Source organism: Schistocerca serialis, chromosome 7 (genome assembly GCF_023864345.2).
Source record: "Schistocerca serialis cubense isolate TAMUIC-IGC-003099 chromosome 7, iqSchSeri2.2, whole genome shotgun sequence".
Classification (NCBI taxonomy): domain Eukaryota; kingdom Metazoa; phylum Arthropoda; class Insecta; order Orthoptera; family Acrididae; genus Schistocerca; species Schistocerca serialis.
Window position 1 is genome coordinate 142,305,795 of NC_064644.1, and position 25,131 is coordinate 142,330,925.

The 25,131-nt window shown below is 37.4% G+C and overlaps 1 protein-coding gene across 3 annotated transcripts in view; it reads right to left on the reverse strand.

Moving 5' to 3' along the window:
* LOC126412879 (D-threo-3-hydroxyaspartate dehydratase-like) overlaps positions 1-25,131 on the reverse strand; it is a 276,261-nt gene that overhangs the window by 37,590 nt on the left and 213,540 nt on the right. For all 3 annotated transcript variants that reach the window (XM_050082764.1, XM_050082763.1, XM_050082765.1), the window contains one exon: positions 14,127-14,410. In XM_050082764.1, the coding sequence (XP_049938721.1) occupies positions 14,127-14,410 (284 nt within the window). The remainder of the gene's footprint in view (positions 1-14,126; positions 14,411-25,131) is intronic.

Consider the following 25,131-nt stretch of genomic DNA (forward strand, 5'->3'; position numbering starts at 1 on the left):
AAGTAGACAAGAACTTGCAAAAAGAGCATTCCTAGCCATGAGCTGTCTACTAGTAACATATAAGGACCTTAATTTGAGGAATAAATTTCTGAGAATGTATATTTGGAGCACAGAGCATTGTATGGTAGTGAAACATGGACTGTAGGAATATATTTGGAGCACAGCATTGTATGGTAGTGAGACATGGACTGTAGGAAAACCAGAAAAGAAGAGACTCAAAGCATTTGAGATGTGGTACTAAGGAAGAATGTTGAAAATTAGGTGGACTGATGAGGTAAGGAAAGAGGAGGTTCTCTGCTGAAATTCTGAGGAAAGGAATATATGGAAAACACTAACAAGAAGCAGAGACAGAATAGCAGGACATCAGTTAAGACATCAGGGAATAACATCAATGGTACTAGAAGGGAGCTGTATAGGATAAAAATTGTAGAGGAAGACAGAGATTGGAATACATCCAGCAAATAATAGAGGGCATAGGTTGCAAATGCTACTCTGAGATGAAAAGGTTGGTACAGGAGAGGAATTCATGGCAGTCAGAAGACTGCAGACTCAAAAAATGTGAATAATCATTTGACTCACAAGAAAGTGTCACAGAAATGTTGAAAAACTTGAATCTGTATATGCTTGAAAATACAAAGAACTTATTCCACAAAAGCCTACTTACAAAGTTTCAAGAATTAGTAGTAAGTGAAAAATACAAGAAACATACAGATACCTACTAGATAAATACCAAACAGGATTCTGTAAAAAACATACCACAACATCCGCCACAATAAAAGTAGCAGCTGACCTGACACTTGCCATGGATGCACAAAAGGTAGCTATCATGTGCTTCTTGCACTTCAGCAAATGCTTTGACACTGTCAGTTTTGAAATTTTACTTGCCAAATTTAGCAGCCTAAATTTCTTGCCAAGAACAGTGCAATGGTTTCGCTCATACCCGATGTCTTGCCAACAACATGTCTCCTGTCCAGCAGAATAAAAGTAACAATGGAGACAGGTTGCATCAGGTGTTCCTCAGGGTTCAGTATTAGGACCTATACTGTTTTCATTATATGTAAATGATGTATCATCAGTTTTGTCATATTACAAACAGCACATGTATGCTGATGACCTCCAGTTGTACCTAAGTGCAAGACCAATAAACCTGAAGACAGCTATCGAGAATCTCAATACCAACCTGTGTACACTGTCAAAGTGGGCACACAATATAGGATTAAAGCTCAACCCATCCAAAACCTAAGTGGTATTGGTTGGTCATTCTAGGCTCATCAACCCTAAATGTGACAAATATCAACTTGTTTCCTTTACCAAATAGTCTAGGAGTAATAATAGATGAAAATTTAAATTGGACTGAGCATGTAACTGCATTGTGCAAAAAGACATCACTATCTCTCCCTAAAAAAATATAAAAAGCTGTTCCATCTTGATCAAAAAAAGAAACTTGTACAGACACTTATACTTCCAATTATTGATTACAGCAATGTTATCCTGCAAGATCTTTCTCAAGAAAGCTCATGGCTCAGGGGACTGCTTATGAATGCCTGTGTTCTTTCTATCTGTGATGTCTGATGCTTTGATCATATTTCACCATCATAGTAGTAGTAGTAGTAGTAGTAGTAGTAGTTTATTCATCCAGAAACAATTTACATTGCATGGATTTCGTCAAAAAATACATAGTATATATATATATATACACACACATAGGGTGAACAATACTATACAAAATACAGATGTGCATAGTGGACTACATAACCTCAGACCACATTGAAATAGCATGTACAACTTTGATTATTTACATTGATGTATGAGAAAGACTTTTTACATGGAATACACAGTTGACATTTAGATATAACACATACAGTTCTAGCACTTTTGTACATATTATTTATTTAGATCATAGCAACAGTCAGATAAAAATTACTATTGGCACAGAGTACATCAATATAATTGTTTAGGATGAAGCTATTCCAGGTATTCTTTTACACTATAATAGCAGTTGGTCATTAAAAATATGAATACTGCTTCTTTAAATGAAGACAATTTTTGTATTTCTTTTATCTTTACCGGTAGTTTGTTATACAATCTGCTTCCTTGTATGTTTGTTTGTTTCTGCGCCAAAGCCTTGTTAACTCTTTTTATATGAATGTCATTGCACTTTCTTGTGTTGTAAGTATGTAGATCCGAGTTGGATTGGAAATTGTTAATATTTCGTTTTACATTAATTACGCTTTTTTGTATATAGAGGCACGGTAGGGGTAGAATATTCAGCTGTTTAAATAATTGCTTTGAAGGAGTTAGCCTTGAACTGTTGGTAATTATTCTAACAGCTCGTTTTTGTAGAGTGAAGATGGTTTTGAGATTTTTCTTACTATGACCCCAGAAGATGAGGCCATAGGTAATAGCAGAATGTATATAAGCAAAGTAAACAGCTCTGCTACATTCCCTACTACATACAAAGCTAATAACGCGTAAAGCAAAGCAAGCATAGCTTAACTTATGCGAGAGATACAGGATATGGGATTTCCAGTCTAAATTTTCATCTATATGTACACCTAAGAATTTTGTGGTAGCAACTCTCACAATTTCTTTATTTTGTATTCTAAGATCTAGATCAGAGTGTGACTTTGCTTTCCTGTAATGGATATAATTAGTTTTAGAGATATTTATGGTTAATTTGTTCACTTCAAACCAATTTTGCAAATATTCTATAACTCTGGTTGCAGATGTTGGCAATACCCGGTTTATGTCAGTTACTACAATGTTTGTGTCATCCGCAAACAGGGTTATATGAGTACCATTTACTGGAATCTTGATATCATTTATGTAAAGAAGAAATAGGAGAGGTCCTAGAATACTCCCCTGTGGTACCCCTATTGGCACAGTCTGAATATCCGATCTGTAAACAATACTTTGGTTTTTACTGTTTGTTGTTGCAATTTCTACTACCTGTTTCCTATTATGGAGATATGACTGAAACCACTTTTTAGCTACTCCTCGTATACCGACATATTCTAATTTGTCTAGCAGGATATTATGTTGGACAGTATCGAATGCCTTTGAGAGGTCCAAATTTATTCCTATTGTACTGTTGTTCTTATCTACCCCCGTTACAATATTTTCAATGAATTGGGTGATGGCTGACTCTGTACTCATTCCTCTGTGAAAGCTGTGTTGGTTTACAGACAATAGATTGAATTTCTTGAGGTAATTTGTAATTCTGTTTTTCACGACTGTCTCTATTACTTTTGAAAATACCGATAATAAAGCTATTGGTCTATAGTTTCCCACTTCATGTATGTTGCTCTTTTTATACAATGGTTTTACTTTTGCAATTTTTAATCGTTGTGGAAAGACACCTTCTGAAAATGATATGTTTATGATGTGTGAGAGTGGGTCTGATATGACACTAGCACATCTCATCATGACTGAGCAAGGTATCTCGTCAATCCCTGAGGACATTTTATTCTTCATTGTTTTTATTATTCGATTAACTTCCAATTTGTTGTGGGAGGTAACAATAATGAATTAACACTTTGCTCTTCTGGGATTGATGTTCTACTAATCTTAGAACAATTTTTATGCAGATTGATTGGACTATTTATGAAGTAGTCATTAATGTAATTTGCTTAAGTACGATTTCTGACTAGCACACCTTGATCATCTTTTAAAACAAAGTCCTCTGGATTTCTAATATTTTTGCTTGTGCCTATTTCTTTTTTTACTACATTCCATATAGCTTTTGATTTGTTTGCTGACCCAGCAATTACACTGTCATTGTGCATTGTCTTGGCTTTTTTGATCACCTTCCTGTAAATTTTCTTGTATGTCTTAACATAATCTGTGAAGTGTTCATCTTTGTTATCTTTTTTGAGTTGACTGATATGTTTTAGTGTTTGACTAGATACTCTAATAGCAGGTGTTTTCCACTGGCTTGTGTTCCTAGGCATGACATTGATCTTTGTGAGCTTTTTTGGGAAACACATCTCAAATAGGGACATGAAAGTACTAGAAAAAGCATTGAAAGATTCCTCGGTTGTTGTTTGTGCAAAGACATCTTCCCAGGTTTCATTAGCTAACAACTGGATGAAACTATTTACTTTTTCTGTATAGAAGTGCCTTTTGTATCCCCACTTACAATTTACTGCCTTGGGGATAGAGTAATTTATGTATGTTAATAGTGTATTGTGATCCGAAAGACCTAAGTTTACGTTTAGTGGCTCAGTGATACCATTCTCCATATTTGAGAAAATATTGTCTAAAAGAGAAGATGACAGTTCTGTTATTCTGGTGGCATCTGTAAAGAGTGGTTTCATGTGGAAGCTGCTGAGTATATTCAAAAGCTGTCTTTTTTCATCACTTTCAATTAACAGGTTAATATTAAAATCTCCACATAAAAATAATTTCACTTCATTACTATAAAAAGTGTTTAATGCTGCTTCTATTTTTTTGAAGAATATGTTTTTGTCACCCAGTGGAGATCTATATACTGTAATGACAACTAGTTTTTCACTCTTCTCCTCAGTTTTTAACTCTATGGCACATGATTCAAAATGTTTTTCTATATTTAGATGGTCCAATCCTGTTTTCACTTTGAACTGCAGTCCTACTCTAGAGTAAATGCATACCCCACCATTTTTAAAAACACTTCGGCAATAATGTGTTGCTAAATTAAACTTTCTTATATTTATGAGACTTAATTCACTAGCCTTGCACCAGTGTTCAGATAAACAAATATAAGAGACATCAGCAAGATTATTTAAAGCTACTTCTAGATCTAGTACTTTGTTTCTGAGGCATTGAATATTCTGACTCATTATCCTGACTGTTTTGCAAGTATTTTTTCTTTTGTCATTGCCTGGTAATGTGCTGCTTTTTCCATAGTATTTGTGACTTATCTGCAAATTTTCTTGCTGATTTGTCACAATCTTTTCCATTTCTTTGTCTGAAGCCATAAAAAATCCTTATTTAATGATGTAGATTTACCTTGTCTTTGACTCCTCCTCAGGCAGTGTTGTGTTGCTGCAACTGTTGTTGATGGTTTTGTTGCTGCTGCTACTGTTGTTGTTGGTTCAGTTGCTGCTGCTGTTGTTGCTGCTGGTGCTTCTGTGGCCGGAGGTGGTGGTGGTGGTGGTGGTAGTGGATGTGGTGGTGGTGCTGACAGGATTCTTCGTGCTGTTGCTGCCTTTGATTCTTTTATTGGCACTGTTTCTGTTGGTGGTGGATCTGTTGTTGTAGTATCTGTTGGTTTTGCCCTGTAATTACTGATGCCTGTGGTTTCCTTCCTCTTTTCTGCCAGTGACTGTAGTGGAACTGCTACAGTTGTTGACACCATTTCTGCTTCTGTTGCTTGTGCTGCTGCTGTTATTGGTCTTGTTGCTTGAGCTGGTTCAGATGTTGCTGGTTTTGCTGGTGCTGCAGTTGTTACTGAATTTGATCGTGCTGCTGTAGCAATTTGTGGTTCTGCAGCTGCTTTAGTTGTTGTCTCCAAGACAGATTCACTTCCTCCATGGTTGCTTCCAGTAATGTATTGGTAGTTCATTACAATGGCTGGTACTGACTCATAGATACTTTGTTTTTTATATGGTTCTAACGTTTCGTAAATTGCTTTGCACAGAGATGACTTGCCTCTTCTATTCAGGTGCATGCCATGTTTTGTAAATCTGCATCCATCCAGGAAATTGATTGATAGAAATCTTATGTTTGGGTACACTTTACACGCTGTTTGTATCTGTTTATTTGCTTCCTTAATTTTGGCGTTCACACATGAAGCTGATATGAGGTCATGCCTATGTGGTATACCAATAACAGTTACTTTTTGGTTTTTTATCAAACTGAGGGCACTTTTGAGACTGATAATAGCGTTAGCTAACTCGTTACAATACATGTCATTTGCTCCTCCAATTAATACAACATGACGATTTTTGTTGTCTTGTTTGTCTAGTAAAACGTCCCTAATAATTTCCCGCATTGGTGCTCCTGGTTTCACAAGACTGCATACTTTCAGATCGTAATGGTTTCGTAGTACTTCCGCCAGTCCGCGTCCGTGGCTATCTGAGTAGATATTTAACTCAGTGAGATTTCGTGAAGATTGATTATTTATTCTTGGAGACAAATATTTCACTTGGGCACAGATTTTCGCTTCGCTGGTATGCATTTTCTGTTGAAATTCATCGATCTCTGCGTGTTTTCTATGTGAGGCCTGTCTTTGTAGTTCATTAGTTAATGAACGTATTATTATTTTTGCTTCTTGCAGTTCGCAGCTATCTTGGCTGCATGCAGACAAGTGCACAGATCTCCACACCCTCTGTTTTCTCTACTGTCTTATCAATGAACTATCTCCCTCATCTCTCTTCTTGACCTTAACGCTCTTATCTGAACATTGTGGCTAGGACCAGTTCCCATCAGAGCAAAATTCTTTCTGTCCCACTCCATCATTTAGCCACTTTCTCAAAATCCTTCTCAATAGCAGGAATCTGAATCTGGAATAACCCCTTATACTATATTAGGGAACTGAATAACATCTCCAGCTTAAGAACAAAGTTAATGACGTGTCTACTAAAGCAACATAAGGATTACTATTTGTCCCTGTAAGCAGTCATTACCCTTACACATTCTTCTTTGAAACTTGATCTTCCTCTTTTCCCAGTACTCTTAGCTGGTGCAGTCTCATTAAATTTCTGTTTCTTGGAACTTACTACATCAGAAAACATTTATCTCATAAACATATCAATTCTTTTTATATCTTCCACCATCATTATTGTTATTATAATTACTACTTCTACTACTACTGCTACTGTTATCATTATTAGTGGCAGTAGCTGTGCAGTAGTACAAGTACTGCCAGCATTGACTTCATTAATTTATAGCCAATATTCTTTACTCACATAGCCACTTCAGACACTCAAATCATTTATTACTATTTGGCATATTAAAATTGTTATTTCTTAGGAAATCTTGATGTAAAAATGGTACTGTACGTCTGAAACTCTGGTACAATGTAAGAGAGGGCCTGATGACGCTATCAGATTAGGTTAAATAAATAAATATCTACACAGTCCAGTCACATTAATGTGACCACTGCCTATGTTCAACATCAATGTGCAACAACCATTCACAGACACCAGGTGGCAGCACTAGCATTGGATGATATATGAAGTGTGTTGGGGATGTGGAAAAAAGTGCAGCTGTTATCATATTCTGAAAACAGAGTGATTTATCTGAAATTCAAAGGGGGGTGATCATTGGCTTTTGGAGCAAGGGTGCAACCATTTCCAGAATGGATAGGTTATAAAATGTTCACTTGCTGCCATGGTTCAAGTATATCGTACATGGCAAAATGGTGCTATTCAAAACTGACACCAAGGCAATTGTGGTATACCACAGGTCACAGATGACTAGAGTGAACAATAACTGTGGAGATGTGTATGGGCAAGCAGACATGCAACCACTGAGCAACTGACCACTCAGATGAACCAAGGAGCTATCAACAATGACTGTTCAGCCATTGTTGCTGTGTATGGGCCTCCATAGCAGGCACCTGATTCATGCACCCATGCTGACTGCTGTTATTCAGTGACAAAGGCTCAAATTTGCAAGCCAGTATCTCAACTGGATGTCTACTGAATGGCAACAGATGGCCCCTGCAGACGAAACACCTTTTATGCTCCATCGGACTGAAAGCAAACACCCTGCAACAATTGTCAGAAGGGTCCAAGCTGAAAGAGGAAGCATTGTAATATGGGAAATGTTTTCATGGCGTTCCCCTTAGATAATCTTGATATTCTGGAAGGCACAAGTATGCATCTATCCTTGGGGACAACATCCACCCATACGTGCAGTTTGTTTTTCCTTGGCATGATGGCATTAGTAGCACAACAACACAGTATGTCAAACCGTGTGCAGTGTATGTGTGTGGTCTAAAGAGCACCAGGATGCGTTTACCAGACTCTCTTGGCCACCAAGCTCCCTGGATTTAAACTCAATCAAAAACTGTGGGACCACCTCACTCAAGTTGTTCGCACCATGGATTGTCAACCGAGGAACCTAGTGCAGCTGGCCACAGTACTGCACTCAGCATGCTTCCATACCCATTTTTGTACCTTCCAGACCCCCATTGACTCTCTTCCTGTATGTCTTTTAGTGATCCACACTGCAAGAGGTGGTTATTCTGGCTTTTGACAGGTGGTCACATTAATGTGACTGGACAGTGTGTCTCTCCTATAGAGACTGCGAAGACAAGGTACAGAGGTTTTCAAATAGTAATTCTTCACACAGTGTACATAGAAATGGAACAGGAAGAAGCCCTAATATGTCACACAGTGGGTGGCACCATCTGCCAAAAACGTAAGGGGAGCCGGAACGATGAACATGGCAAAATTAACGTTTTTTTGTTTTTTTCATTATAAAATTGTTTGGTGTTTTCTGAATAAAACAAATCAAGTTTCACCCTTCTAAGTGAATTCTAAGTTGACATGCCATGTAAATGGCTGTAGCAACTTGGTGTGTCACCTCTGACGGCGCCGCACGCTGGCTGCAAGCAGGGTATCTTTGCGGAATTAGACAGTAATTTGTTTTCCGACATTGTATGGCTTTATTTCTGTGGCAGGTGACTGTTCATATCAGTAAACATAAATGCTATACCACGTGTGTTGACTTGTGGAGTTTGCTTTGTGTTGTGTAGCTGTTCAACTTTGCGTATTTGACGAATGTTGCTCACACCTGTTTTGTGTATTTGGTTTGTGGATATCAATATATCCCATTTCAGCAATCGAGCATTTAAGAAAAGGCAGAATGAGTGGAAGAAGAAATCCTTTGTTGATTCGAAGGGAGATGCTGCTCAGACTGCTTCACCAACTACTCCAAATGAATGTGATAGAACTTCTTCCAGCAAGAAACTTTGTGACAGCAAAGGTTGGTTGGTTGGTTGTTTGGGGAAGGATACCAGACAGCATGGTCATCGGTCTCATCGGATTAGGGAATGATGGGGAAGAACATCGGACATGCCCTTTAAGAGGAACCATCCCGGCATTTGCCTGGAGTGATTTAGGGAAATCACGGAAAACCCAAATCAGGATGGTCGGACGCGGGATTGAACCGTCGTCCTCCCGAATGCGAGTTCAGTGTCTAACCACTGCACCACCTCGGTCGGTGTGTGACAGCAAAGAAAAATTTGAGAACTATGAACGTGACAGTAATGATGTGAATGAAATAATTAACATTTCCTTGCTCTCTAATATTTTGAAACATAACGTATTATGGCAAGTTTGCAAAGAAAAAGGACTAGAATTGAAAATAACTTCACACTTTGGTTTAGCATGTAAAATGTTATTGAAGTGTAACAAACGTGCTGCAGAAGTTTTGTTTTCTAATTCTAACAGTATTCCCCACAGTGGTAATAGTGGAAAGAAGGTGTATCATATAAATATTAGGCTAGTGTATGGCTTGTGTTGCATTGGCAAGGGCAGTGCTGCAGGGACAATGTTACGTGGAATTATGAACTTTCCAAAACCACCAACCAAGTTTGGATTTTATAATGAATTGGTGGAATCTTCTGCTGAAGATATTGCTCAAGCAACAATGAAGGAAGCAGTTGAAGGAGCTGTGACATATAATGGGAATTGTAGAGATGTAACTATTGCTTTAGATGGATCATGATAATGTAGAGGTCATAAATCTGTAAATGGAGTTGTGACAGCTACCAGTGGAGACAGTTGCAAAGTAATTGATGTTGCTATTCTCTCAAAACATTGTAGATGTAAGGGCAAGACCAAGGATGAACATAGTGAAAGTTGTGAAGCAAATTTTTACCGCACAAGTGGAACGATGGAAGTAGAGGGAGTGAAAGCAATTTTTCCCATATCACAGGAGTGATATAATGTACGACACACTAACTATCTAGGAGATGGTGATTCTAAGGGATATAAAGCTGTAGAGGAACTCAAACCTTATGGCAATGAAATTTATGTTAAAAAAAAACAAGTGCATTAGACATATGCAGAAGCGCATGGGGGCTCGCTTGCGCAAACTAAAGCAGACATTAGGATCCCAGAAGCTTAGTGATGGTAAAACCCTTAGAGGAAGAGGAAGATTGACAGATGAAGCTATTGATAGATTGCAGAGGTATCATGGGTGTGCAATTAGGCAAAAAAACGAGAGGCATTGAGCATATGAGGAGAGCAGTATGGCCATTATTTTTTCATACTGCATCAAATGAGCAGCCGCAACTTGCACTGTGCCCCACAGGTGATGACTCATGGTGTAAGTACCAATCAAGAAAGGAGTATGCCCATAAAACAGTTTGCCAAATGCTGTAATTGATGTAATTAAGCCCGTATTCAGAGATTTATCACAGCCAAGTTTATTGGAAAAGTGTTTACATGGGAAAACACAAAATCCAAATGAAAGTGTAAATAATTTAATTCGGATTAGGATTCCCAAAAGAGTGTTTATACAGATAAAACATTGCATTTGGGAGTGTATGATGCAGTGGCAACATACAATGAAGGAAACATTATCAAATGTGATGTGCAGAAAAGTTTAGATTTCCAACCAGGACACAACATAATTTCCACAATGCGCCTAATTGACGAAGAAAGACAAAGAGGTGCAGGAAGAAGAGACAAAAGCCTACAACATGCAGCAAAAGGGAAGAAAAGACCAGTGAAAAGAAAACTAACACTGGAAAAAGAAGAGGATGCTGCTAATCCATCATATGGGGCAGGAATGTATTAAAAAACTTCGGAAGCCATTTTCCAATTTTCATCTTTGAGGAACATTTTCTGAAAAACTTCTAACAGTATATCAATGAAATTTATACACAATGTTGTTTACTTCTTATCTTCATTTTTGTAACAAATTGTAAAAAATATTGTATAATTCAAGAGTTACAGGAGAAAAAGTGGAAAATTTTAGAGAAAAAAATGAGCATCTGTTTAAAAAACTGTAAAACAAAAACCAATATATATTTCTTAACATGGCATTATAACTTTGTAGAGAAATATTCACTGAACATTTAGTCCAAATTTCAGAGCAATATTTAGAAAAAATGTTCCTTCTATTTGCTAAAATTAACATGGAGGAGATGGATCGTTCCAGCTCCCCTTAACTGTGGGTTTTAGAATATGGTTGTAGATGTAGAAACACAATGGGTCTTTGAGGATCAAGATGTTTTTCAATTAAACAAAATTCTTGCAGCCTTAGGACAGAGTGTAGCAAGAATTTTGATAGTCATTCCTCCTCAAATTCCAGCTCCCAGCACGCTTCTAGTGTTAGGTTAGCTGAAGCTGCATCACCAGTGTAATGCTTTTCTTCTTCATTAGAGCCTTCATGAAGTTCCACTCCACAACGTCTCCACTGCTGCCTTACTGTGCTGTCCCGAATGTTTTCATCAGCTTGCTCAAGACAAGGACAATTTGAAGCATTATTATGGAAAAAACAAATAAACTTGGCAAGGCAAGTGATATTGAACACTAAGATGGCAGTAGTCGCAAGACAAAATGATACAAAATTAAAATCATTGGCTAATGAATTCAATAAATTCTTCATAGCTTTAGCTGGAAACACAATGAAAAAATAGTCCATTAAATGCAAAGCCAATAAACTTACCTAAATGTGTAATGAATACTCCACCATCAGACATAAGATTTGTCAACTCTTATGTTAGACCATGAAAACCATTAGGTCACTAAAAAGTAGTAACTCTATTGGCTACTTTGGTATCCCAGCCAAAATACTGATATCTTATTCTGACTTGACAGAGCCAACCTTTAGTTACATTTATAATCAGGATGAGTTAAGTAGTATGTCCTGAAAGACTAAAGTGTGCAATAGTACCACCAATATACAAAAGTGGACATAAGTAACTGCCCCCTAATTATAGATCCAACATACTTCTTCCATTGTTCTCATAAAGTTTTGAGAATGTAGCTTACAAGAGAATTCTGGACCATCTTTCAGAAAATAACATTTTAACAACAGCTCAGTTTGGCTTCTGTAGAGGCTTCCCTACTGAGAATACGATATGCAATCTCACAAATACAATTATAATAGAGCTGAACAATAAAAATTACCCTGCTGGCATTTTCCATGAACTTGTCAAGGCTTTCGGCTGTGCACACCATAAAATTCTGCTAGGAAAACTAAAAAGGTATGGTATTAAAGGTCTTCCCCATGCGTACATGGAGTCATATCCTAATGATAAAAAACAGAGGGTCACATTACCAAACAGTGCAACAGGCACAAGATCAAATAAGAGTGGGGAAGTGTTAAATACAGAATGCCATGAGGGGAGTTGTCCAGGAGTAATGATTTTACATTAGATTTAAAACTTGCTTTGCAACTGTTGGACATTTTAAGTTATAGGGCAAATAGTCAAGTAATTTTATTGAAATTCGGTAAATTCAACAATGTTGTTTTTTTAACAATTTGTGTATATATATATTAAACTAATGATGTTTGGTATCATATAAAAGCAATTTAAAAGAGCTTTCCAATGAAGTAAATTTTATTGTTCTAGCTTAATTACAACACGAGTTGTAAAGAAAACAACATTGTTCCACGAGTCAAAAATTTGTCATCTTTTCTATTTTTGAAGGTCCATTACTCGGTAACTTTTTGTCAGAAAAATGTAAAAAAATTAATTTGTGTCATAATTTATGAGTAATACATGCATACTTAATTTCAAGAAAATCAGGTTGTAGCACTTGTTGATTTGACATGGAATTGCTCCCCTGTAATAGACCTAGATGAAAGACCTGTCCCATACATCCTCCTACCACCACCTACTCCAGTCCGGTCACTAACATCACCTATACCATCAAAGGCAGGGCTACCTGTGAAACAGTCATGTGATTTACAAGCTAAGCTGCAATTACTGTGGTGCGTTCTATGTAGGCATGACAACCAACAAGCTGTCTGTCCGCATGAACAGCCAACGACAAACTGGGGCCAAAAAACAAGTGGACCACCCTGTTGCTGAACATGCTGCCAAACATGATATCCCTCATCTCAATAACTGCTTCACAGCCCGTGCCATACAGCTCCTTCCCACCAACACCAGCTTTTCCGTACTGTGCAGGTGGGAACTTTCCTGCAATACATCCTACGTTCCCATAACCCTCCTTGCCTCAACCTTCGTTAGTCACTGTCCTCACCCATCCAGCCCCCTCCCTGTTCCCATTGCAGCAAAACACAGCCGTCATTTCACCGTCACACCCAGTCTTTTAGTTTCTTTTCTTTTTATTTCTCTTCTTTCTGTTACTTACCCCCTCCCCCCTCTGCACATTCTCTCCTGCCCTCCATCTAAACTGCAACACTTCACTGTCCGCCACTCCCACCATACTATCCCTCCCCCTCCTCACCCCACCTTCCTCCTTATCCCCACCCAGTCACCACTCCCATCATGCACTGGTGCTGCTGCTCGCAGTGTGCTTTCAGTTCTCTGAGACTGCAGACATGTGTTCAAGTTGCTTTTGCATGAGTGTGTGTGCGCGTGTGTGTGTATGTGTTTCTACTGCTGACAAAGGCCTTAATGGCCGAAAGCTATAATAGTGTGAATCTTTTTGTTGTGCCTATCGCGACTCAGCATCTCCACTATATTGTGAGTAGCAACTTTCCTTCTCTGGTATTGTTACATTCCAACATTAATGATAACATATCCGTTGATGGTGTGTATGTGAATGAAGCTACATTGACATCTGAACATATCTTCTGTGTGATTCACTTTTTTGTCAGACAATGTATTAGGCCTAAATCCATTAAAGCAACAAAAAGTCTTCTGTTGTGGCATTTTTCTTCTTTTACCACTTAGTAAATCAAGGATATGGTGGCCATTTCTCTATAAAACTGTAAATATGGCACAATATTGACTATTTGTTTTAAACAAGCAGGTTGCTTCTCACAATACCTAGAAACCACTTGACTTAACAGTATATTTCATTCCCCAATTAGTCTTAAAAGTCATAGTTTCTTTGCTGTCTGTCATCTGTATCAAAGGAAATGAATTAATTTGGCAACTTAAAAAGGTTGATCATTGAATTAACCAAGTTCTATTTTAGTGACAGATTATTTTAAAAATTTGTAACACTGAAATACAGTGCTGTTATAAATACGTAACACACACATACCTCTTGCATATCCTGTATCAACTTTGATGAAAACTGACCATGAAGCTTTGCCAGAAGGTTTTGGTGATTTGGCCAATGCTGTTGCTGAATCAACATTGTCGACCAGCAAGTGAAAGGTTGAGATATGATCTGCTAGTGACTTGGCACGACCAATATGGAAAGGTGCAAGAGGGAATGCTAATAGAATATCATCCCAACCACAATCTGCGAAGAATTCTGCCTCTCTGAATGTTGAGACAGTGATACATTTTTTCCGACCACCAGTCTGGAGCAGTGCTGCTTCTCTGTGGAAACACAGCATTAATAGTACAATTACTGTTTGAATAAACAATGCAGCATACTTTGTAAATGTAATAAAAGACTATCATGTTCAAATCATTGTAATTTTACTTTCTTGTAATATGGACCCATAGCTTCTATAAATAGCTTCTATAAATAGTTTCCTTTATAGCATCTTGCCTTTAGCAGTTAGAATTTAGTTCTACGTTTGCAATTTCAATATTAAGCCATTTTTAAGTAAAAGATTTTGACATACACATTTATGTTGGACAGAGATAACAACATATATAACAACATTGTTATCCCTCTTAAAGTAAACTTATATGTCAGCATCTTATATAATAATAATAAAAATAATCTCTGTATATAAAAAGCAACATCCTGACTGACTCATCATCATCATCCAGCCCAAACCGCTTAGGATAAAAAACTGAAATTTGGAGAAGGTGTGGATCTTATACTGTAGGCTTTGTTTAAGACGGGATTTTTCAAAATTCAAACCCTAAGGGGGTGAAATAGAGGATGATGGATTTTTCTTAACATGTTGCTATTAATGCAATTTTGAAGCTTGACCTATGAAAATTGTTATTTGGTTTCTCAGTCAGAAAAAAAGAAATATAGGTTTCAGCATTTTTGGAAATTTAATGCATGGTGAAATTGCAGGTAGAAGCTTTCTTTGAAAATTTATCATTATTGAAGATCTATTAAAGTATTTTTAAAGCTACATCTACGAACATTGGTATTTGACTTCTTGGTTACAAATAAAAAAATACGTGTTTCAGTGTTTTTGGAAATTGGACCGCTAACGGTGTAAAATAGGGGATGAGACTTTTCATTTTTTTTTTTTTTTACTATGACAGCACATTTAAAGACAATGAAAATTTAAATTTGGCTTCTCAGCTAGAAATTAAAAAAAATAAGTGTTTCACAGTTTTTGGAAATTCAAGACCTATGGAGGTGAAACAAGATACGAAAGTTTTTATGCAAATATTTCACTTTGCAAGCATTTTTGAAGCTAAATCTTTGAAAATTGGTGTTTGGCTTCTCAGTCAGAGATTAAAAAATACATGTTTCACTGTTTTTGGAAATCCAACCCCTAAGTGGGTGAAATAGGGTCAGCCTGATTCAGTAACTCTTCATCACCCAGCCCAAACTGCAAACAATAGAAACTTGAAGCTTGGAGTGGGTGGATCTTAGCTGTAGGCATCCTTCAAAAAGAGTTTGTCCTAAATTCCACTCCTAAGGAGGTGAAATAGGGGATGAAAGGCTTTTTTGAAAGTATGTTACTATCAAGGGGATTCTGAAGCAAGAACTACGAAAACTGGTATGTGGTTTCTCAGTCAGAAAATAAAAAATATGTGTATTAGAATTTTTGGAAAATCAGCTACTAAGGAGGTTAAAAAGTGTGTGGAAGTGTTTTTGAAAAAAAAAAAAACTAAAGATCTACTAAAGGATTTTTAAGGCTACATCTATGACAGTTGGTATTTGACTTACTGGTTAAAAATAAAAGTAAAAAACAAAAATGTTTCAGTGTTCTGGAAACTCAACCCCTAAGGGAATGCAATAGGGTATGAAAATTTTTAAGAAAATGCTTTGTTACATAAAAAAATTAAAGTTAAATTTGTGGAAACTGGTATTTCAGTTCTTGTTTACATCTAAAGAAAAATTTATTAGAGGATGAAAATTGCTAGGGAAATATCTCCACATGAACATAAAAGGCATGATTAATCAAAATCTTTGGACTGCAGCTACCAGAATCGCTTTTCAGTCAGATGTACATTTAGGAAAGACCATGTTCATATGACCTTAAGTAGCGTGAAAAGCTTAGAAGGTGTTGCAATTTGTGAACAACTTAAAAATTTGAGTAAATAAAAACAAAACAAAAAATCTCTGCAGGCCATACAGTCTATGACAGCAGAGCAGCAGGTGCTACACCAGTAATAAATATAACAATAAAACTTATATATACAACATCAGTGTTATCTCCACATAACGTAAGCCTAAATGTCAAAATCTCATGCTCGAAAATGGCTTAATGTCAAAATTTCAACCATAAAATAAAACTGTAACAGCTGTGAGCAAGAACACCTCATTAAAAAAAAACTGTAATTTCAACTTCAGAGCTAGTAAATTTTAACAACAGATTCACATATTTAAAAAAAAATCATTCTTGTTTTGAAGATATGTCATCTAACATCCACTAAATACTAAATGTGGGAAAATGTCACAGCAACAGACATTTTTGTAGGAGAAAAGGAACTATCACTGTGTGGTCTGTTGCCAGATTTTAATTTCTACACAATCTGTATGTGTGACAGAGAACTGCAAATATAATCATTTACATACCCATTGATGGTGTGTACATGAAGGAAGTTATATTGACATTCGAACATTTCTTCTCTGTGCTTCGCTTTTTTGTCAGACAATGTGTAAGACCTGTTTCTGGTCAATCAACAAAAATGTCTTTTGCTGTACCATTTTTCTTCTTTTATCAATTGCTAAAGCAGGAGTGACACAAGTTGCTGAAAATCAGGTGCACCTGTTTCAAGAGATGAGCAGTCTATTTCTTAGGTGACAGATGTTCGAGTTTTACCTCGAACTGTTAATCAAACTGGTCAGTCGCCCTATTTTCACCATGAACCAAAATACACAATTAATACAGACAATTGGAGTTCTTGATATGTTCAAATACTTGAGGTACCAGATCACTCAATACATAAACATTTTTTTCTGGAACTATAAAAATATTTGGTTGTCATTCTTTTTTAAGTAAACACATCATAAAACATTATTTGTATTCTATTACAAAAATTTAAATTCATAAAATATGTCAAATTTATAGTATCTATTTTCTTTTTCAATTTTGTAAAGACATTAATAACTATTATTGTCATTACTGTTATTTCTATAATTCATTCTAGCTAATAACTTGAAAGCATTTGTAAAATAAATAATCAAATGTATATTCATTCATCTAAATGTACAAATCAATATCCTGGAAACTCACTGTGCTGTGACTTTTTAAAATTCTTGTCATCTTGCTCTTGGGGTGGGACACATGCTCTAAAAGGTGGAAGATAAAGCAATGATCAATGGCATGAGAACACAGAATGCAATGGAAACCACTGCATTAAAGACTCATAATTTATATCTACAGGACATGTGGCCTATAATCGAAAAAGTGTCACATTGATCTCTCCATTGGCAAAAGATTCCAGACTAGTCCCCCATTTAGATCTCAGGGAGTGGACTGTGAGGAAATCACTAGTAACCAATGAATGGATAACTTTCTATGACTCGGGGTGTGGAATGTCAGAAATTTGAATGTGGTACGGAGTCTAGAAACTCTGAAAATGGAAATGCTAAGGCTCAGTCTAGATGTAGAGAAGGTCAGTGAAGCTAAATGGAAGGAAGATAAGGATCTATAATCAGATAATTATAGGGTAATATTACCAGAAGCACAAAATGATACGTAGGCAGTAGGACTTGTTATGAATAAGAAATAGGACAGAGTGTGAGTTACTTTGAACATTTCTGTAACAGGGTTCTTCTCATCACAATCGACATCAAACCAACACCAACAACAACAGTTCAAAGATACATGCTGCAAGGGTGTAGTCTGCATTATGTCAAAGGGGTGGGGGGTGAGGTCCAATTTGTTAAAGAGGGCCTTAGAAAGGCTGCTGTTTATCATTTTATTCTGAAATCATGTTCATTTATTTATTAATTTTATGTAAACAATTTGTTTTGGGAGGCATTTATAATAATAGTATTTCCTCTATGAAATTAAGCAAAAAAGCAAAAAAAGCTTCTCTTAAAAAAAGTGTAGCAAATACTCTAAACAGTGTTGTGTGTGTGTGTGTGTGTGTGTGTGTGTGTGTGTGTGTCTTGCTATGCTGTCTCTACACTGCAGCAGTGCCCTCCACCCAAATATGCACAATTTAATATTTCATACCTTCACTCTGTTGCCAAATGGATTAAAATTGGAATACAAAGTATTGCTTCTTTGCTAACAAACCACACTTCAGTCTTCCAGTATTGCAGAGCACAACAATCTTAATGTTGGGTTGAATAATTTATAAAGTTAAACGGGTTCAAATCTCTTTTGACAATGAATTCGAAAGTAAAGTTCTATGTACTGACTTGGCAGAAAATCCTAAGAAATTTTGGTCTTATGTCAAAGCGGTAGGTGGATCAAAACAAAATGTCCAGACACTCTGTGACCAAAATGGTACTGAAACAGAGGATGACAGACTAAAGGCCGAAATACTAAATGTCTTTTTCCAAAGTTGTTTCACAGAGGAAGATTGCACTGTAGTTCCTTCTCTAGATTGTCGCACAGATGACAAAATGGTAGATATCGAAATAGACGACAGAGGGATAGAGAAACAATTAAAATCGCTCAAAAGAGGAAAGGCCTCTGGACCTTATGGGATACCAGTTCAATTTTACACAGAGTACACGAAGGAACTTGCCCCCCTTCTTGCAGCGGTGTACCGTAGGTCTCTAGAAGAGTGTAGCGTTCCAAAGGATTGGAAAAGGGCACAGGTCATCCCCGTTTTCAAGAAGGGACGTCAAGCAGATGTGCAGAACTATAGACCTATATCTCTAACGTCGATCAGTTGTAGAATTTTGGACCACGTATTGTGTTCGAGTATAATGACTTTTCTGGAGACTAGAAATCTACTCTGTAGGAATCAGCATGGGTTTCGAAAAAGACGGTCATGTGAAACCCAGCTCGCGCTATTCGTCCACGAGACTCAGAGGGCCATAGATACGGGTTCACAGGTAGATGCCGTGTTTCTTGACTTCCGCAAGGCGTTCGATACAGTTCCCCACAGTCGTTTAATGAACAAAGTAAGAGCATATGGACTATCAGACCAATTGTGTGATTGGATTGAGGAGTTCCTAGATAACAGGACGCAGCATGTCATTCTCAATGGAGAGAAGTCTTCCGAAGTAAGAGTGATTTCAGGTGTGCCGCAGGGGAGTGTCATAGGACCGTTGCTATTCACAATATACATAAATGACCTTGTGGATGACATCGGAAGTTCACTGAGGCTTTTTGCGGATGATGCTGTGGTGTATCGAGAGGTTGTAACAATGGAAAATTGTACTGAAATGCAGGAGGATCTGCAGCGAATTGACGCATGGTGCAGGGAATGGCAATTGAATCTCAGTGTAGACAAGTGTAATGTGCTGCGAATACACAGAAAGATAGATCCTTTATCATTTAGCTACAAAATAGCAGGTCAGCAACTGGAAGCAGTTAATTCCATAAATTATCTGGGAGTACGCATTAGGAGTGATTTAAAATGGAATGATCATATAATGTTGATCGTCGGTAAAGCAGATGCCAGACTGAGATTCATTGGAAGAATCCTAAGGAAATGCAATCCGAAAACAAAGGAAGTAGGTCACAGTACGCTTGTTCGCCCACTGCTTGAATACTGCTCAGCAGTGTGGGATCCGTACCAGATAGGGTTGATAGAAGATGTAGAGAAGATCCAACGGAGAGCAGCGCGCTTCGTTTCAGGATCATTTAGTAATCGCGAAAGCATTACAGAGATGATAGATAAACTCCAGTGGAAGACTCTGCAGGAGAGACGCTCAGTAGCTCGGTACGGGCTTTTGTCAAAGTTTCGAGAACATACCTTCACCGAAGAGTCAAGCAGTATATTGCTCCCTCCTACGTATATCTCGCGAAGAGACTATGAGGATAAAATCAGAGAGATTAGAGCCCACACAGAGGCATACCGACAATCCTTCTTTCCACGAACAATACGAGAATGGAATAGAAGGGAGAACCGATAGAGGTACTCAAGGTACCCTCCGCCACACACCGTCAGGTGGCTTGCGGAGTATGGATGTAGATGTAGATGTAGATGTAGATGTAGATGTACCTGTTTTTCTCCTACTAAAATCTTGTATTTAAACTTATGACTTATCTGAAAACATGTCGGAATTTCTTCAACACAAAGCATCCCAAGTTCCTCAATTTAGTCTCAAATCTTATTAAAGTATCTTTCATGTCATTAAAATTCTTCAATTTCTTTAGGTCATCAATAACTGTTTATTATTATTATTATTATTGTTATTTCAACAGTCAATTTTAAACTATAGCACCGCATAAAAAACCACCAATACCACGAGCTACAATTTTGGGATCTTAATAATGATTCAAGCATTAATTTCAGCTAGAATTGTAAAGTATGTGACTTGTGGTGTACTTTTTAACATCATCACCATGTTCATGTTTCTGCATTTGCATCATGCATATCTGAAAGATACAAATGCCACACTAATCCCTTACCCTTGGAGCTTACTTACCTGAATCAGAGTCGTGCTATGTTGCATCCAACTGCAGCAGCAGCCTCAAATGGAATCTTTTTGATCACCTCTTCTATCTTTCAGTTTCACTACATGGCAGCTAGGTCATGTGTAATTTCATTTAAGATGTCAGCAACACAGACAAAGGATTCAAACATTGAGCACTCAGCATGCTGCATTTCTGATGCCACAACATGGAAAAACCACATTGGGGAATCTTTCCACACATGCAGAGCAATATCTAGCTTGTCACATATTCTGAACGTGCATTTGAACATACACCATTAGATGAAAGAATGCCACCTATGTGACATAGGGCATTCTCTCTTCAGTACAGGGTCATGTGATGCTGTATTTGGCTCTCAGTTGAGGTCCATATGTATATATGCCATTGTTAAGCATCAGCAAACTGAGGCTCTCTAAAAAAAACTCACCGTTAATTATATGATTTGTTGTAGTAAAATGATGGGAAACATCATATCTGTGGCCAAAGAATTATTGAAACTTGCATATTATGGAAGTAGACCATTTCAAAACAATGGCAGGTGAGGATCCATCAGGACTACATTGTTCTTGGTACAATTTGTTATAGTTAAATGTCAGTTAATAACATATCAACAATTCAAGTTTTCATGAGATGTTAAGATGCAAAGTATGATCATAGCTTGTTCATGTTCAGTGTAGTGTAAAGAGTAGAGTTGCAGAATTAAAACATAACAGGTGCTGTGTTGCTGGTTCGTGTCTTAGTTGATACAATTTTTAACTAACCTTTACATTTTCAAATAGATTCTGATACTTTCTCATTTGTTTAATGGAAGTACATTCTATATTTGATGTGGAAATGTAAGTGCACTCTTTCTGAGTAGTGAGTTTGTTCTATTGGCAACATCTACAAGACAGCTTGTGCTGCTTTCAATAAGATATTTTGCTCTTTCTTGTTTCAAGATTTTTATTTCACATATTCTGAAGATTCTGCTATTGGCTAGGGACAGTACTCAAATAAGAATGAGCTTAGGGTTTTACTAAAAATTGAGAAGATGAAATCATTTTTATCTTATGTGTAGAACTATTGCAAATTTGTATTGCACTATTTGTAATAACGTGTTTGTAAGCCGATGTCCTTACTGACTGAACTTGGTACTTATCTTTTTGCCTCATAAAATAATTATGGATCTTGAAGTTCTTATTTATGCATACTGCAGAGAGAACAACACAAGTAGTATATGGACAAGGGAGGAAATGTGTATTTTCATAAAGCCAATGAAGGAGTTTTATGCCTGTCTATTTTGTAAACTGTGTGTCTTGTGAGGCAGATACAGCCAACAACTGGTGCTAGGTGCGCTGTGATCACATATACCAACTTGAGGCACAAGTACTGTATGCACAAGTTACATTACAATTTAGTAATGATGAAGAGCAGGCTGAAGCTTAAGAGACTGGTCAGGAAGAATCAGTGCACACGGAAGTGGCATACAGAAGTATTAAGGAATGAAGGATGAAGTGACTCCTGCATAAACTTAAAAAAAGTACCTGAACTGGATGGGCAGTTAGCAGCACAAGAAGCTACATTTGCACACTACAGTGCAATGCATAACCACAGGTTTACGTCAATGAATTCAATGAATTGCTCTATAGTGGTGGGTACAAAACTTTTCAGTCTAAATTCACATGTGAACACACAAAACGAGATGCAATCATTTAAAAATGTTATTGCACCACATGCCGCTCAGCAAGTTTTCATCAACTGAATAGTACTCAGTTTTTTTTCTGTAATGTTTGATACATTGAATCATCTTGCAGGTATTTTACGAGTGACTAAAATTCAAAAACAAAATGGCATGCATCTGGAATTTGACTGAAATCAGAAAGCGATCACATGACATCCCTCTATTGGGCTGATAGGAACTGGTCATGTGTTTAGTTTAGTTTAGTTTAGTTATGTCCCATAGATCATTTTCTTGATTATTTTATTGATATGATGTGGAACAAGTCAGATTACAAGATATATATACACACACACATGAATAGTGCTAATATCAATATTACTGAAATTTTTAGTTCTACATATACAGCTACATTTACAGGTACAATTCTTTTTTACCAGTTCTGAAACAGAAACTTGTCCATGGAATAGTTACCTCAAAAAACTATTCCGTAAGACATTATAGAGTGGAAATATGCACAAGTATGTTAGGAGGCTGATCAGTTTATTACCAAGACTAGTGGTTATATGAAGAGTGAAAGAAGCTAAACTTAATTGTGTGAGAAGCTCAGTAACATTCTTCTTCCAGTTCAAGTTGTCATCAATGTGAACACCCAAAAATTTGGAGAAATCTCTTCAGTTAACTGAGCCCTGTTCATACGCTACATCAATTGTCGGTATGATTCTATTCGGTGTACAGAACTGGAAATAGTGAGTTTTTTCAAAATTAAGGGAGAGTCCATTTTCTGAAACCACTTAATAAGTCTTTGAAAGACAAGCTGCTTTTTCTGGAATGAGATTTATTATAACACTCATGTCATATGCAAAAAGTTCTAGTTTTGCTTGCTGAATGTTAAGTGAGAGGTCATTCACATGAAGAAGAAACAGCATAGGACCCAAAATTGAACCCTGTGGGACTCCCTTTGTGATAAATCCCCACTCACTAGTATTTACCACCCTCCCAACATTATTTGTGTTATTCAGCATAACTTTTTGCTTTCTGTTCATTTAGTACGAGGGCCGTTCAGAAAGTAACCTCCGGTTGATTTAAAACAATACACCAAGTTAAATAAAAATATTTTAATATATACATCTTACAACTACATCTTTGCACAATTTTTCTACATAGTCTCCATAGCGATTGAGGCACTTATCGTATCTCTTCACAAGCTTTGAAATTCCTTCTGCATAAAAATCACCCGCTTGTGCCTGGAGCCAGCCTGTGACCGTATCTTTGAGCTCTTCGTCGTCATCAAACCGCTGTGACCCGAGCCATTTCTTCAAATGCATGAAGAGGTGATAATCACTTGGCGCCAGGTCTGGGCTGTAAGGTGGATGGTTGATAACGTTCCACTTGAAGGACTCAAGAAGGGCCGTTGTTCTGCGAGCAGAGTGAGGACTGGCGTTATCGTGCAAAAAAACGATACCGGAAGTCAGCATACCACGGAGTTTGTTCTGTATAGCCCGTCGTAACTTTTTTATTGTTTCACAGTACACGTCTTGATTAATGGTCGTACCACGTTCCATGAATTCAACCAACAACAGCCCTTTGGGATCCCTAAACACCGTTGCCATCAGTTTTCTGGCAGAAAAATCTTGCGAGGCTTTTCTTGGTTTGGTAGGTGAATTTGAATGTGCCCACATCTTTGATTTTCCTTTTGTCTCAGGGTTCACGTACTTAATCCAGGTTTCGTCACCGGTCACGATTCTGTTTAACAATGGTTCTCCTTCGTCCTCATAACGTGACAGATAGTCTAATGCAGAGGCCATTCTTTGAGTTTTGTGGTGGTCGGTAAGAATTTTGGACACCCATCGTGCACAGAACTTACGGTAACCCAATCTTGCTGTCACTATCTCGTACAAGAGAGTCTTAGAAATCTGTGGAAAACCAGTAGACAACTCCGACATTGAGAAACGTCGATTTTCACGAACTTTTGCATCAACTGTCTGAACGAGTTCGTCAGTCACCAATGATGGTCTACCACTCCTCTCTTCATCATGAACGTTTTCTCGTCCACTTTTAAATAAACGTACCCATTCACGGACAACTCCTTCACTCATAACTCTTGGTCCGTACACAGCACATAGCTCACGATGAATAGCTGCTGCAGAATATCCTTTGGCTGCAAAAAACCTTATGACCGCACACACTTCACATTTGGCGGGGTTTTCTATTGCAGTACACATTTCAAACTACCACAAAAACTAAACTAGCGCAGGTACGACCTTCACTCGACCACGGCTTGATGCCGACTGACCTGATGAGTGCGTGAACGCACAGATGGCGTCGCTACTCCCCCCACAACCTGCACTGTGACCAATCGGAGGTTACTTTCTGAACCGCCCTCGTATAGCCTTCAGTTCCATAAGACTTGAGTTTTTCCAAGAGCGTGACATGATCCACACAGTCAAATGCCTAGGAAAGATCACAAAATATACCAACTGGCAATAATTTGTTATTTAGGGCTTGTAATATATGATGGGTAAATGTGTAGATAGCATTCTCAGTTGAGTCTTCCAGAATCAGAACTGTGACATGCTGAGTAAATTATCTTTACTTAAATGTGAGACTTCTCTTGAATACATAACTTTTTCAAATATTGTAGTAAATGAAGTCAGCAAAGAGGTTGGTCTATAATTATTTAAGTCCCTCTTGTTCCCTTTCTTATGAAGAGGTTTGACATTGTGTATTTC